The following is a 15,933-nucleotide window of genomic DNA, read 5'->3' as shown; positions in this document are numbered from 1 at the left end:
TTTTTTCCCCTTCCTAATTAAGCCCTTTGTCCTCCTCTGCTGAACTCTGAATTTCTCCCAGTCCTCAGGTGAGCCACTTTCTCTGGCTAATTTGTATGCTACTTCTTTGGAATTGATACTATCCCTAATTTCTCTTGTCAGCCACGGGTGCACTACCTTCCTTGATTTATTCTTTTGCCAAACTGGGATGAACAATTGTTGTAGTTCATCCATGCAACCTTTAAATGCCTGCCATTGCATATCCACCGTCAATCCTTGAAGTGTCATTTGCCAGTCTATCTTAGCTAATTCATGTCTCATACCTTCAAAGTTACCCCTCTTTAAGTTCAGAACCTTTGTTTCTGAATTAACTACGTCACTCTCCATGTTAATGAAGAATTCCACCATATTATGGTCACTCTTACCCAAGGGGCCTCTCACGACAAGATCGCTAATTAACCCTTCCTCATTGCTCAAAACCCAGTCCAGAATAGCCTGCTCTCTAGTCGGTTCCTCGACATGTTGGTTCAAAAAACCATCCCGCATACATTCCAAGAAATCCTCTTCCTCAGCACCTTTACCAATTTGGTTCACCCAGTCTACATGTAGATTGAAGTCACCCATTATAACTGCTGTTCCTTTATTGCACACATTTCTAATTTCCTGTTTAATAGCATCTCCGACCTCACTACTACTGTTAGGTGGCCTGTACACAACTCCCACCAGCGTCTTCTGCCCCTTAGTGTTACGCAGCTCTACCCATATCGATTCCACATCTTCCCGGCTTATGTCCTTCCTTTCTATTGCGTTAATCTCTTTTTTAACCAGCAACGCCACCCCACCTCCCCTTCCTTCGTGTCTATCCCTCCTGAATATTGAATATCCCTGAACGTTGAGCTCCCATCCCTGGTCACCCTGGAGCCATGTCTCTGTGATCCCAACTATATCATAATCATTAATAACAATCTGCACTTTCAATTCATCCACCTTATTACGAATGCTCCTTGCATTGACACATAAAGCCTTCAGGCACTCTTTTACAACTCTCTTAGCCCTTTTTAATGCTTGCCCTGGATTTGTCGGCCTGCCACTTTTACTTTTCCCCTTTGTACTTTTTGCTTCTACGCTCACTTTACACCCCTCTGTCTCTCTGCACTGGTTCCCATCCCTCTGTTGTGAACTAACCTCCTCACACCTAGCCGCTTTAATTTGATTCCCACCCCCCAACCATTCTAGTTTAAAGTCACCTCAGTAGCCCCCGCTAATCTCCCTGCCAGGATATTGGTCCCCCGAGGATTTAAGTGTAACCCGTCCTTTTTGTACAGGTCACACCTGCGCCAAAAGAGGTCCCAATGATCCAAAAACTTGAATCCCTGCCCCCTGCTCCAATCCCTCAGCCACGCATTTATCCTCCACCTCATCGCATTCCTACTCTCACTGTCGCGTGGCACAGGCAGTAATCCCGAGATTACTACCTTTGCGGTCCTTTTTCTCAACTCCCTTCCTAGCTCCCTATATTCTTCTTTCAGGACCTCATCCCTTTTCCTACCTATGTCATTGGTACCTATATGTACCAGGACCTCTGGCTCTTCACCCTCCCACTTCAGGATATCTTGGACACGATCAGAAATATCCCGGACCCTGGCACCAGGGAGGCAAACTACCATCCGAGTCTCTGGACTGCGTCCACAGAATCGCCTATCTGACCCCCTTACTATCGAGTCCCCTATCACAACTGCCCTCCTCTTCCTTGCCCTACCCTTCTGAGCTACAGGGCTGATTATGACAATGGCTGATTATAATCTAGAGGCACTGAATTAAGTGAAGAATAGAAAATAGCAAATTTACATCAGAGGAGGAAAAGTATAAGCAGCATTCGCACTGGATCTTGATATTGGTTGTCTTCTTTTTGTTCCCTTTTTTTTCTAACTACTTAAGAAAACATAACAATGCACCAGTAATGGACATAGTTGTTTTATTGAGTTTTCTTGGATTTCTTGATTTAATATAAAGTTTTAGCTCACACTTATTTCTCTTTTATCACTGCCCTCTTTAATCTTTACACTCCACTGAGCTAACTTTATTAGCTGCTCTTGGATTTTGCTTGGTGCCAGGTGGGTGGGCGGTGGGGGAGGAAACATAACTTGGAGCTCTCAGGCAGGTGTGGAGTTAGCAGAAAAGCCCAAAGGGTATACTTAAGTTTAGATACTAGCACTTCAATCAGAGCTCCTTCTAGCTCTCAGCACCTGTCGTTTATGCATAAAGCAAATCATAATGATCATGCCAGAGTACATGGAAATTACCCAGAGGGTTAAATTTGATAGCCCCTGGAAATGGACAGAGAGATCATGGTGCAAGGTTAACCCATGACTATTCAGTAGAATAAAACATCACTTCATATTGCCTGCTCATTTTCATGATTTCAATATCCCACACTGTTTGATGAACACTGCAACAGGGGACAATCATGTAGGTGGCTGGGACTAGTTAATATTAACCTACACTACTTGGACCGGCCTGAATTACTTTAAAGGGGAAATGAGTTGCAGCTAAAGCAGGAGCTGTGAAACTTTCCTGATCTGAAGTTGGTTTGCAAAAATCAAGGATGGCTCAGTTCTTGACCAAGTAGGATTTTGCCACAGCATTGCTAGTTTTCTGATGGAGGGGAAATCTATTCAAAAAGTTGTGGGCAAAGTGCTATGAATCAGATCTTCAAAACTTGGAAACTGTGTAGCAAAAAGTTCAGTGACTGGACTTGGGTAATAAAAGGTGATCTTCATTAGAGGATTAGGGTGTCCACCACTGGAAATGTGTTCAGCTGAGCTCTTGATATCTCTCTGAGCAGAAAATGGTTGCCTCAATTGCCTCCTTCCTCCCCCTTACTCTTCCTCATCTTCATTTCTGTTGGTGGCAACAGATGTGCCTTCTTGTTGGTGAGATTTGTGCATTTGCCGTTTGCACAAATACCGTTTGCTTTGCTGAGAACAGCGAGGCTCTTAAAGTGGTCGTCACAGCTATGACACTTGCAAGAAGCCTATGTTGTCCTTGTGTGTGGATCATCAGTGGATAGCCATTGTTGTTTTAAAGCCTCTGAATGAATACTGTCAGAATGCACACACGGTGTTATCTGTATGGCTACATTCACTCCTGGGGGGTGTTAGTAGTGTGGAATCCCTTCTTGATTACTTTATAAACCAGATTTGCAAATTCATGTGTATGTAGTCAATTGGTTTAAAGTCAGTAGTGGGGTAGATGCTGGCATCTGTTATTAAGAAGGTAGTAACACAGTGCCTGGAAAACCAATAAACACAAGAACTTCAAGAAACACAAGGAACCTAGCAGGTTAAGCAACCTCTATGGAGGGGAATAAATAGATAGCGTTTCAAGCTGAAAGGAAAGAGAAGTGGATGTGTCTGTCTTGTCATATTTTCCAAGCTGACAGCATGAATATCAATTTCTCTAACTTCTGGCAACCATTCCCCTCTGTTTCACTGATTCCCACCTCCTTCTCTTTATCCCATGGCCTAATGTCTTCTATCAGATCCCTTCTTCTTTAGCCCTTTACCTCTTCCACCTAAAACCTCCAAGCATCTCACGTCAATCATTTTCATCCCCCGCCAGCCCATCTTCCCCCATCACATAGACTCACCTATCACCTGTCAGCTTGTGCCTTCCCCTACCTACCACACATGATATTCTAGCTTCTGCCCTCTTCCTTTCCATTGCTGATGGAGGGTCTCCGTCTGAAACATCAAATGTTCATTTCCCTCTATAGATACTGACCTGCTGAGTTCCTGCAGCATCTTGTGTATGCATTACAAGAAGATTTGAGTATAAAAGTAGAGGTCTTTTTTCAGTTATAAAGGGCCTAATGAGATCTCATTCGAAGTATTATGTATAGCTCTGGTCTCACTTTCTAAGCGTGGATATAATTATGATAGAAATGTAGTGAAAGTTTCCCAGATTGGTCTGAGTTTAGTACTTTGTTGTATGCAAAGAGGTTAAGCAGACTGATCCCATATTTGAGTTTAGAAGAACAAGCCATCTCATTGAAACACAAAAAAATTCTAATAGGCTGAACAGGGTAGATGTGAAACTAATGTTTCTCCTGTCTCAGGTATATAGAATCATTAGTCACTGTCTCAGAATAAGGGGCCAGTAATTCAGTGTAAAAATGAAAATAAATTTCAATTAGAAGAAGTGGATCTTTTGGATTCTGTACTTGGCTGTGGTCTATGGGACTGGAGATGTTGCAGGAAAATAATGTGGAGGTAACAGGTCAACCGTAGTTGTATTGAATATGGAGCAAGGTTCCTGCTTCTGTTTCATTTTGTTTAATTTAACCCTGCAGCAAGCCTACAATCGCAGCGGCTGCTTTTTATTGAGGTACAGCACAGAATAGACTCTCTCTACCCTTCGAGCTGCACTGCCCAGCGATCCCCAATTTAATCCTCATCTAATCACAGGACAGTTTGCAATGACTGATTAACCAACCAACCGGCTCATCTTAGGAATGTGGGAGGAAGCTGGAGCACCCGGTGGAAACCCACAAGGTCACATGGAGAATTGTATGAACTTAAAAGCAGCAGTGGGAAATGAACCCAGGTCGCTGCTACTTTAAAGTGCGCTAACCACTACACTGCCATGCTACCCCATTTGTGGCTAACGGGAAGGAAATGTGACCATCCCTTTTTGAGCTGAGTCTCAGTGACTTTCTTGTTTCAACAGCGGCTGCCTGCTAAGGTGCACAATATTGCAGGCTGTTTGCCTTGGTTAGTTTGCCATCCAGTGCCGATATGTTTGTCCTGCTCTGAGGTTGTTTCTGGGGCTGCTGGAGGCTGCAGATACCATTATATCCTTGTAGAGATACAGATTTCTCACACATTGTTCTACATTAATATACAGATAGGTTCTGTCAGCAGGCTCTAGGTAATCCATTGCAGCTGATGGCTGAGATTCCTAAGCTAATTCGTATCATTTCATGTGAAATCAAGAAATCCTGGACAATTGAATGCAACCAAGTCATGCAGTTGATGTTGCCAAATGTCTACTCCAAAACTAGCTTGGCCTCAAGCAAACCTGGCTTTGGCATTTACCTGATAATATGGGGTAACTCCCAGGTACCTCCTATTCTCAAAATGTAGAACAAATCCAGTCTGGCTGAATACATCTTCCTGAGTACTCTCAATCAGTAAAGTGATGAAAACTGTTGTCAGCAGAGCTAACAGACTGCATTTCCTCATCAAAAGTATATTCACCAATACACAGTCAGGGTTACACCGACTGCTAATCTCCAGGTCTCTTCACAACTTTGGTCTGAAGCGTGGGCCAGGGAGCTGAATTCCACAGGTGCGGTGACAATGATTGCTCTTGCCATCAAAGCAGCATTTGATCACGTGTGGCTGCTGGTGAAACTGAATCAATGGGCATTAAAGAGGAAAACATGCCAGTCAATGGAGGCACCTTGCACAAAGAAAGGTGGTTGCGATTGTTGTAAGGTCTTCACTCTAACCCCCTCAGATCATCATGGCAGGGCAGTGTCCTCAGCCCAACTGCCTTCTGCTGTTTCATCAATAATTGTCTTTCCATCCTCAGCTCAGACGTGAGGGTGGTCACTGATCTTAACACAATATTTAATTCTATTTACAGCTACTCATTAAGTGAACTAGTTCACGGCTCTGTGCGGTAGGAGCTGGACAATATTTGGTCAAAAGCTGATAAGCATCATAAGAGGAGCAATGAGCATCTTTGGCAACAGGGTGTCACCAGCTTCTCTTGACATTGAGTGGCATTTCATTGTTTAATTCTGCAGGGTCATCACTGACAAGAGCTCAACTGGACCAGCAATAGAAATGTGGTTGTGAGATCAAGTTTGAGGCTGGTTATTCTGTAGTGCGTGACTTCCTGCTGACAGTCCAAAGCCTTTCTGGCATCTCCAAGATATGAGTCAGGAGTTACTTGGTTGTTCATCTACAACAGCAGAAGAACCCTAACATCATCCAGTACAAACAGCTCACTTAATTGGTATCTTGTCCACCTTAAACACTCACTCCATCACACAAGCAGGGAGACATAGCTGTAGAATCTATCAACTCTAAAATGTACTCCAGTTATTCACTTTGGGTGCTCCCAACTGACCTCCCAAAACCATTACCTCTACAACCAAGAATGAAGAGACCTTCAGGTATATGGTATGATCCACACCTCTAAGTGGCAAACCATATGATTTGGAAATATATTGCCTTAGCATTTCAAGAAGGCGGCTTACCACCACCTGTTCAATGACAGTTAGAAAAGGGGATTAGATGCTGATGGGGACAATGCACTGAGTTCCTAAAAGATGATTAAAATAAAGAAGAATTACCCCTTGAACAGATTGGGCAGATTTTGGCTCAATTCACTCATTTACCTCCTTCTCTACCCCTCTTACTCCATTTTCCATCAGCTTGTCCAGCTCTCCATGTTCTTCTCATTCTGTACCATTCTTGAAGATGAATACCTTTTAATTCACCCATGTGTGAGTGCAGTAGGCTTGTGCAAAAATCTGCAAATCATCCTTCAGTACCTGTTACGCCCCACACAGCTAACGTCAACAACTTGGAACAAATTGGAGGGAGCACTACACAGTAGAATTAGAACGATAGCTGGAAGATACGAATCAATTACTCATGGAAAACCTCACTGGTCGCCTCACTATAGGAAGGATGTGGAAACCATAGAAAGGGTGCAAAGGAGATTTACAAGGATGTTGCCTGGATTGGGGAGCATTCCCTTTGAGAATAGGTTGAGTGAACTCTGCCTTTTTTCCTTGGAGCGACAGAGGATGAGGGGTGCTGATCGTGTGGGTAGTCAGAGGCTTTTCCCCAGGGCAGAAATGGCTAGCCTGAGAGGGCATAGTTTTAAGATGCTTGGAAGTAGGTACAGAGGAGATGTCAGGGGTAAGTTTTTTACGCAGAGAGTGGTGAGACCATGGAATGGGCTCCCAGTGACGGTGGTGGAGGTGGATACAATAGGGTCTATTAAGAGACTCCTGGATAGGTACATGGAGCTCAGAAAAATAGAGCGCTATGGGTAACCCTGGATAATTTCTCAGGTAAGGACATGCTCAGCACAGCTTTGCGGGCCGAAGGGCCTGTATTGTGCTGTAGGTTTTCTATGTTTCTACGTAAGCATTTGAATCAAAGATCAGATAGCAGCAATTCTGGAAAGCATGAGTGGTGGGATCATTCTTGCAGCTAAATTAATGTTGAACTGTGTGTAGAGATGGGGGTGGGTGCTTTAGGAATATATTTTTGTGAATGTACTGGAGTGAAGAGCGCAGGTTCCTTTACAACTTCAAGAGCACAGAGCTGATCCTGATCTAGGGTTCTGTTTGTGCAAAGACCGCATGTTCCATGCTGACTACCGCAAGTTTCCTCCACGTGCTCCTGTTTCCTCTCACATTCCAGAGATGTGCTGGTAACATAAATGTGGTGACACTATAAAATGCATCTTAATGCAGGTTAACAGCAAGGAGAATTAGAAGGGAATGATGGGCATGTATGGGAGAAACTTAAGTCGCAAGGACACAGGGCCATTAGGAAAGGTGGAATGAGATTATTTCCCTCAGAGATAGCCTGGCCTAGGGGCCTGAATGACCATGTGCATCATAATAAGTATAACATAGACCTGACACAGTTATTAATCTTGATAAGGAAAATTCAGGTGCTACCATACACCTTCACCAGTTTCCTCCTCCCTGCCTAACACGCCTAAAAATTGAAATGCATCACACTGGGAGTTCTAGCACTATGGATGGGAAATTACTTTAATCTGGAATAATGTCATAATTTCCTTGTCAAATTACACCAATGGTGACAATTAACCTAATACTTTCAGTTGGAGTTCCCCTTCCCTTCCCTTCTGACCCAGTAGTTCTCTGGCCAGCTGCATCCCACCCCACACACATTCAGTATTCTGATCACCATCACCCACAGACCAGTGACTTGAATCTGATGCCCCGGGCATCATTCACTCTCTTAAGTATGCACTGAAATTCCCAAGGTTTATTGTATATAACTTTATTGTTGCCGTGGTTCACACAGCAGTATAACAAGAATCCAGTGCTGACTGGTGGCATGTGTTCTTTGTTGGATCACTCGACTCTCAAGTCGGAAACTTAAATTCCCAATCTTGATTGGCATTGTTCCTCCTTTTGATTGCGGTTGCCAGGTTCTGCCAAGTTATTTGAAGTTATAAATTGTCTGGGCAAATTGAACAAAAGATTCTTGTGTAGAAATTAGGGCGGCAGTAATGTTTTGTTTATAGGTTTTGCAAATGGGCATTAACGTCAAGATATAATTGTACAATAGTCTGACACGTTGGCTTATGATTAACCTGTTTCTTTTCAGGTGGCTTTGCAGCTGCAGTCACCACACCTCTTGATTTGGTAAAAACAAGAATCATGTTAGCAAAGGTATGTTTTTAGACTAATACTGCGGGAAGGACAGAAGGGTGTTGTGCACTACTTTGCTGGATATTCACCTTTTAAATAGGTCTTGTGAATTATTTATTTAGAGATGCATTGTGGAACAGGCCCTTCCAGATCAGGGGTCCCCAACCTTTTTTGCACCGAGGACTGGTTTAATATTAACAATATTCTTGCGGACTGGCCGACCGGTGGTGGAGGTGGGGGTGGTGTTAATCACAACCAGAATATAGGTAATAAATCAACGATAAGTCACTTCTAAGTGGCTAATACACTCAATTTCATTTCTAAAAGGGTTTATCTAACAAATTTAATATTAAACACACAGCGCTTATTTTCCCTCATATGAACATATAAAATCATTGCAACACACCAATATCGCTGAATCAGTGGGAGCCCTGGGCTTGTTTTCCTGCGACAAGACAGTCCCATCGAGGGGTGATGGGAGACAGCGATACTAGAAGGGGGTTCCTTATGTCCAGTCTATTCTGCAATTTAGTATTCATTGCAGAAAACTCTGCTTCACAGCGATATGATGTTGGAAATGGAAGCAAAGTTTTCAGTGCTTTTGTGGCTGTCTCAGGATATTCAGCCTTGACTTTGATCCAGAATGCCGGCAGAGATGTTAAGTCAAACATACTTTTCAGTCCACCATCATTTGCAAGCTCGAGGAGTTGATCTTCTTCCCGCGCTGACAGCGATGATTCAGCGGGGACATTCACAAATGGGTCACGGACCCATTCCTTTGCACGTCTTGGATCACTGATGACCTCGCGTGCGTTCAAGTTCAACAGTGCATGACAGGGAATGAGGAAAGGTGCTGCTGACTCATATTGTTACATATCGCCAAATCATATCGTTTCCTCGCGGCCCAGGAGCATATGCTTTACGGCCCTGTGGTTGGGGACCACTGTTCTAGCTCACCAAGCTACGCTATCCAATAACCCACTGATTTAAGACCCTAGCCCAATCACAGGACAATTTGGAGTGACCAATTAACCTACTAACCAGTATGTCTTTGAACTGTGGAAGGAAACTGGAGCACACAGAAAGAACGTACAAACTTTCTTACGGAGGACACAAGAATTGAACTCTGAACTCCAACGCCCTAAGCTGTAATGACATTGTGCTAACCAGTACGCTACCATGACACCCTGTATATAGCAATTAGAATCAGAATCAGGTTTATTATCGCTGGCATGTGACGTGAAATTTGTTAACTTAGCAGCAGTTCAATGCAATGCATAATCTAGCAGAGAAAAAATAATAAGAAGAAATAAAATAAAAAATAATAATAAGTAAACAAGTAAATCAATTACGTATATTGAATAGAGTTTTTAAAAAACATGCAAAAACAGAAATACTGTATATTAAAAAAAAATGAGGTAGTGTCCAAAGGTTCAATGTCCATTTAGGAATGGGATGGCAGAGGTGAAGAAGCTGTTCCAGAATCACTGAGTGTGTGTGCCTTTAGGCTTCTGTACCTCCAACCTGATGGTAACAGTGAGAAAAGGGCGGGCCCTGGGTACTCGAGGTCCCTTAATGATGGACGCTGCCTTTCTGAGACGCTGCTCCCTAAAGATGTCCTGGGTACTTTGTAGGCTAGTACCCAAGATGGAGCTGACTAGATTTACAACCTTCTGCAGCTTCTTTCAGTCCTGTGCAGTAGAAACTCCCCCCCCCACCCCACCCCACCCCACCCCAATACCAGACAGTGATGCAGCGTGTTAAAATGCTCTCAACGGTACAACTATAGAAGTTTTTGAGTATATTTGTTGACATGCCAAATCTGTTCAAACTCCTCATAAAGTATGGCCACTGTCTTGCCTTCTTTATAACTACATCAATATGTTGGGACCAGGTTAGATCCTCAGAGATCTTGACACCCAAGAACTTGAAGCTGCTCACTCTCTCCACTTCTGATCCCTCTATGAGGATTGGTATGTGTTCATTCATCTTACCCTTCCTGAAGTCCACAATCAGCTATTTTGTCTTACTGACGTTGAGTACCAGGTTGTTGCTGCAGCACCACCACTCCACTCCACTCCTGTACGCCTTCTTGTCACCTGTTGAGACTCTACCAACAATGGTTGTATCATCCACAAACATATAGATAGTACTTGAGCTACGCCTAGCCACACAGTCATGTGTATATAGAGAGTAGAGCAGTGGCCTAAGCACACAGCCCTGAGGTGCACCAGTGTTGATCGTCAGGAGGATTGTTATCACCAATCCGCACAGATTGCGGTCTTCAGGTTAGGAAGGATCCAATTGCAGAGGGTGGTACAGAAACCCAGGTTCTGCAACTTACAATACATTGTTTATTAATTTTACAAAATGTCTCTGACCTTAAATGAATCAATTACAAGTTTGTATCCTTAAGCTGAATGTTTCTGCTTGCTTTCTACATGGTGTCCACAAATTTCATTACTTTTTAATAGGGGACAATATTAATTGATTTACAGATTAATGTAACTTTATGCAAAATGTTACAGTTGACTGTTAACTAAATCATCCAATTGATCTGGCTTTTATGGAAAGAAGTTTTTTTTGAATGTAGACTTGAAATTATGGACTGAAAATATAAAGATCGCAGCATGGAAAGAAGCCACCCTACCCGTCAGGGTTGTCCTGGTTCTCTATATCTTCTCATAGTCCTCCAATTTTTGTTAAGCTTTTCAAGTACTTATCCAATTCTCCTTCCCCTCCTTTGGCAGTGCATCACTGATTGCTATATATTCCAGGTGAAGACTGTTCACTTCCCTTTAAAGATGCTGCCTAACCCACTGAGGTCCTCCTGCATTTTGCTCTTAATTACATATTAGTACTCTGAATCAATTCCTTATTTTTGTTGCCATTCACCTTAATAATATTTGCTCTGTTTCTTGATTTTTTTCACCAAAGGCAACAAGTTCTCGATCACAATTTTACTTGTCAGACCTGGATCCACAAGCTGGATTTCTCTTCACATCAAAGTTGCTTTTAAAAGAAGGAAGCTGCTGAGACAAGTGATTTACTGCCAAAGTTCTCAATAGAGGTCTGATTTGTGCTTTCATTCAATGCAGAAAGGTACTACGACAGCCAGTGGAAAGGTGCTACCAATCCTGAGCCATATTTGGAAGACTCAAGGGATTTCTGGGTGAGCTGCTTTCTTTCTAGACAAATGTGTGGCAAAAGTATCCAAGATTATGTTAGTATCCTATAGAAATGTGAAAGCACAGAGAATCCGGCCTCCCCAGCTGAACAGAACTTGTTTGCATCAAACATCAATATTTCACAGTGCTGACCTTGAACATCAGCTGTCATGTAAAGTGTGTGCCCAAACCTATTGTGTCCCCACTGCCTTAGGTGTGTTCAAATCTGAATTTGGAGTCCAAGAAAGAATATTTCGTCTGAAGTCACTTGTGATGTGTCCAAGCTAATATAATAAATGAAGTTTATATGTGATAGTCACCAAATTTAGCATTAATGTATTGACCTAATAATTTATTAATCAATAACTTGACAGCAAAGTCTGCCGACCATCCGTGCAAAATTAAAATACAACTACAGCAAGTTGCTGTCCCATTTGCCAGCTCCTCCACTCTTCTATGCAAAGAAATTCAGCTTTCTGTCTTCTAATTTACACATCCTCTTTCAGTCCTGCTTATCTTTGGAAGAATTCCACACTGAGATTCATAATGGTGATATGCTTTTGTTATCTTGTTCACACAAACACTGGATAACTACCGGATAGCTCAACCTTGAGTATAAAAGCCAAAAGAAAGTTTTTTGCCTAATTGTAAAATGTTGTTGTGTTTCGCCCAACACTGATCACAAATTCTAAACAGATGCATATTTCTTATTTTCAATTAAAGCTTCATTGTAAAGGGATTAATTCCTGATTTTAGGAATATCGTACAAGTCGCTTGTAGAAATCTATTACTTTTTTGATATTCGGGCTGTAAAATATCGTAGCAGTACAGTAATGAAAACAAATGCTTATTATTGTTATGATTCTGGAATTAATTATTGGAAGTTTCAAAGACTCTTAGGAGGGTTTTTTTTATAGTCCACAAGCAAAACTCAGGAACAAACATGGGATTGATTGGCACCTGAAAGAGAGTGGGAGATATTACGTCAGAGAGCTACAGTGGCTCCGAACTGGTCATTCACAGTATTTAAGAGAATGGCCTCAATTTGGGCTTTTTATTGTCCAAAGCAAAGCCTGGATTCAGCAATAGCAATTAGAAAAGATACTGATCTTGGAGGGCAGAAATGGAAAAATACTGAAGTCAAATAGTCATTGTTTAATTAATTAAAAGTTGTTGCTTGTAGAAAAATGCAAGAACATGCATTACCTAGTTATTAACCCTGCAACAGCTGGGTACTCACTATCGTTCCATTTCTCCAGGTGCTGGATGGTTGATATTTAGATTGACACATTTGCTGACAGTGAGCTGACAGTCATAAATGTGTACCTTGGCATTATATTTCTATTATTTTAAATTAAATTAATGTGGTTAAGCCTTGAGATGTAGTGGAAAATAAGATGTTGCAACCAGTATATGCAAAGTGATGTTTTGTTATATTTTGCAATATAAGTTCTATCTTGCACTCTATTACAGCAGGACACAAAATACTCTATCTTCTTTGGATGATGCAGTTGTCTAAAATAAATGTTGACTGATTGATTGGGTTAGAGTAAACTAGCATTACCAGTGCACTGTGAAATACAAAGGCCATAGTACCATCTAGACCATGTCATGAACTCCATTGTGGATACCCTGGGTGTGTTAATGCTCATCTTCCATGATCATGGAACATAGGAGAAGGTGGATAAATATAATCCCAGTATTTAAGTAAAAGAGAACTAAATCATGAAAGTTAGATAAGTATCGGCAATATTGAAGAGGCCCTCCATCGGGGTTGACCATGGATGTTGTAACCCAGCTGTCTACGTGATAGTCAAGCCAGGGCAGTATGATATAGAAACATAGAAAATAGGTGCAGGAGTAGGCCATTCGGCCCTTCGAGCCTGCACCGCCATTCAGTACGATCATGGCTGATCATCCAACTCAGAAACCTGTACCTGCCTTCTCTCCATACCCGCTGATCCCTTTAGCCACAAGAGAATATAGAGAACAATCTGTTGCCATGTAGCAAGCTTCCCCCTCTCCACTCAGCCCATGAGCCCAAAGGAACAGCAGAGACCAACATAGTTTGGCACCAGCGCCATTGCAGAAGTTGCTAGTCAATGTTGGACTCAATGTCAGACTGCCTTAGAGACACCAACTCTGGATATTTCCTTGGGATTTACTCCCGAAGCCTTCTGCATGAGTGAGTATAGCTGCAAGGCAACAGAGTTTTGAGATCAGAGTTTTCTTTCTCCTAGATGAGCTGCCAACCTCGGCTCTTGAGCCCCATCTGCCCAAAGTGATTTGTTTTAAGGCACCAGTAACCCATCTTTGCCCCTTTGTCTGTCAGTAGAACTGTTGTGCCAAGCTTAGCAGCTAAGCTACACATAAAGGTCAAGAGCTGAACTTGGTTGTCAGAGGCTATTTAAACTATAAGACATGGGAGGAGAACGAGGCCATTCAGGCAGGCATCGAGTCTGTTCCACCAATACATCATAGCTGATCCATTCCCCTCTCAACCTCATTATAGACAATAGACAGTAGGTGCAGGAGTAGGCCATTCGGCCCTTCGAGCCAGCACCGCCATTCACTGTGATCATAGCTGATCATCCACAATCAGTATCCAGTTCCTGCCTTATCCCCATAACCTTTGACTCCGCTATCTTTAAGAGCTCTATCCATCTCTTTCTTGAGAGCATCCAGAGACTTGGCCTCCACAGCCTTCTGGGGCAAAGTATTCCATATATCCACCACTCGCTGGGTGAAAAAGTTTTTCCTCAACTCCATTCTAAATGGCCTACTCCTTATTCTTAAACTGTGGCCTCTGGTTCTGGACTCACCCATCAGCGGGAACATGCTTCCTGCCTCCAGCGTGTCCAATCCCTTAATAATCTTATATGTTTCAATAAGATCCCCTCTCAGCCTTCTAAATTCCAGAGTATACAAGCCCAGTCGCTTCAGCCTTTCGACATATGACAGTCCCACCATCCCGGCATGTGTCATCAGCAAATTTGCTAATGTTACTTTTAATCCCTTCATCTAAATGATTATATATATTGTAAACAGCTGCGGTCCCAGCACTGAACCCTGCGGTACCCCACTGGTCACCGCCTGCCATTCCGAAAGGGACCCGTTAATTGCTACTCTTTGTTTTCTGTCAGCCAGCCAATTTTCAATCCATGTCAGTACTCTGCCATCAATACCATGTGCCCTAATTTTGCCCACTAATCTCCTATGTGGGACTTTATCAAAGGCTTTCTGAAAGTCCAGGTACACTACATCCACTGGCTCTCCCTTGTCCATTTTCATAGTTACATCCTCAAAAAATTCCTGAAGATTAGTCAAGCACGATTTCCCCTTCGTAAATCCATGCTGACTCGGACCGATCCTGTTACTGCTATGCAGATGTGTCGTAATTTCATCTTTTATAATTGACTCCAGCATCTTTGCCACCACCAACGTCAGGCTAACCGGTCTATAATTCCCTGTTTTGTCTCTTCCTCCCTTCTTGAAGAGAGGGACAACATTAGCCACCCTCCAATCCACAGGAGCTGATCTTGAATCTATAGAACATTGGAAAATGATTACCAATGTGTTCATGATTTCTAAAGCCACCTCCTTAAGTACCCTGGGATGCAGACCATCAGGTCCCGGGGACTTATCAGCCTTCAGACCCAACAGTCTATCCAACACCATTTCCTGCCTGATATAAATTTCCTTCAGTTCATCCATTACCCTAGGTCCTTTGGCCACTATTATATCTGGGAGATTGTTTGTGTCTTCCCTAGTGAAGACAGATCCAAAGTACCTGTTCAACTCGTCTGCCATTTCCTTGTTCCCCATAATAAATTCACCTGTCTTCAAGGGCCCAATTTTGGTCTTAACTATTTTTTTCCTTTTCACATACCTAAAGAAGCTTTTACTATCCTCCTTTATGTTCTTGGCTAGTTTACCTTCGTACCTCATTTTTCTGTCTTCTCCTCATTCTCCTGGCTTCTTCCCGTAACCTTTCGTGCTCTGATTAATCAAGAATTTATCAACCTCCACCTGAAATACACTCAGTGACCTGGCTTCCACAGCCTTCTGTGCAACGAATTCCACAGATTCACCACCCTCTGGCTAAAGGCAATCTTCCTTCTATCTGTTCTAAATGGATGTCCCTCTACTCTGAGTACCCTCTGGTCCTAGACTCCCTATCACAGGAAATATGCTCTTCAGATCCAGTCTGTCTGAGCCTTTCAATATTCGATGGGTTTCAATGAGATCCCTCCTTTGTTCCTCTAAATTCCACTGAGTAAAGGCCCAGAGCTATCAATCATTCCTCACATGATAAGCCTTTCATTCCCAGAATCGTTCTTGTGAACCTCCTCT

At 42.6% G+C, this 15,933-nt stretch overlaps 1 protein-coding gene across 3 annotated transcripts in view; it reads left to right on the top strand.

The window, feature by feature from the left end:
• The window catches only part of slc25a26 (solute carrier family 25 member 26), a 246,116-nt gene that overhangs the window by 212,384 nt on the left and 17,799 nt on the right, over positions 1–15,933 (top strand). For 2 of the 3 annotated variants that reach the window (XM_063067949.1, XM_063067948.1), the window contains 2 exons: positions 8,370–8,434; positions 11,512–11,585. In XM_063067949.1, coding sequence (XP_062924019.1) covers positions 8,370–8,434; positions 11,512–11,585 — 139 coding nt within the window. The remainder of the gene's footprint in view (positions 1–8,369; positions 8,435–11,511; positions 11,586–15,933) is intronic. The other variant, XM_063067950.1, reaches the window with a different exon arrangement.

This window comes from Mobula hypostoma, chromosome 15 (assembly GCF_963921235.1).
Source record: "Mobula hypostoma chromosome 15, sMobHyp1.1, whole genome shotgun sequence".
Taxonomy (NCBI): Eukaryota; Metazoa; Chordata; class Chondrichthyes; order Myliobatiformes; family Myliobatidae; genus Mobula; species Mobula hypostoma.
This window is presented reverse-complemented; position numbering and strand designations above follow the sequence as displayed.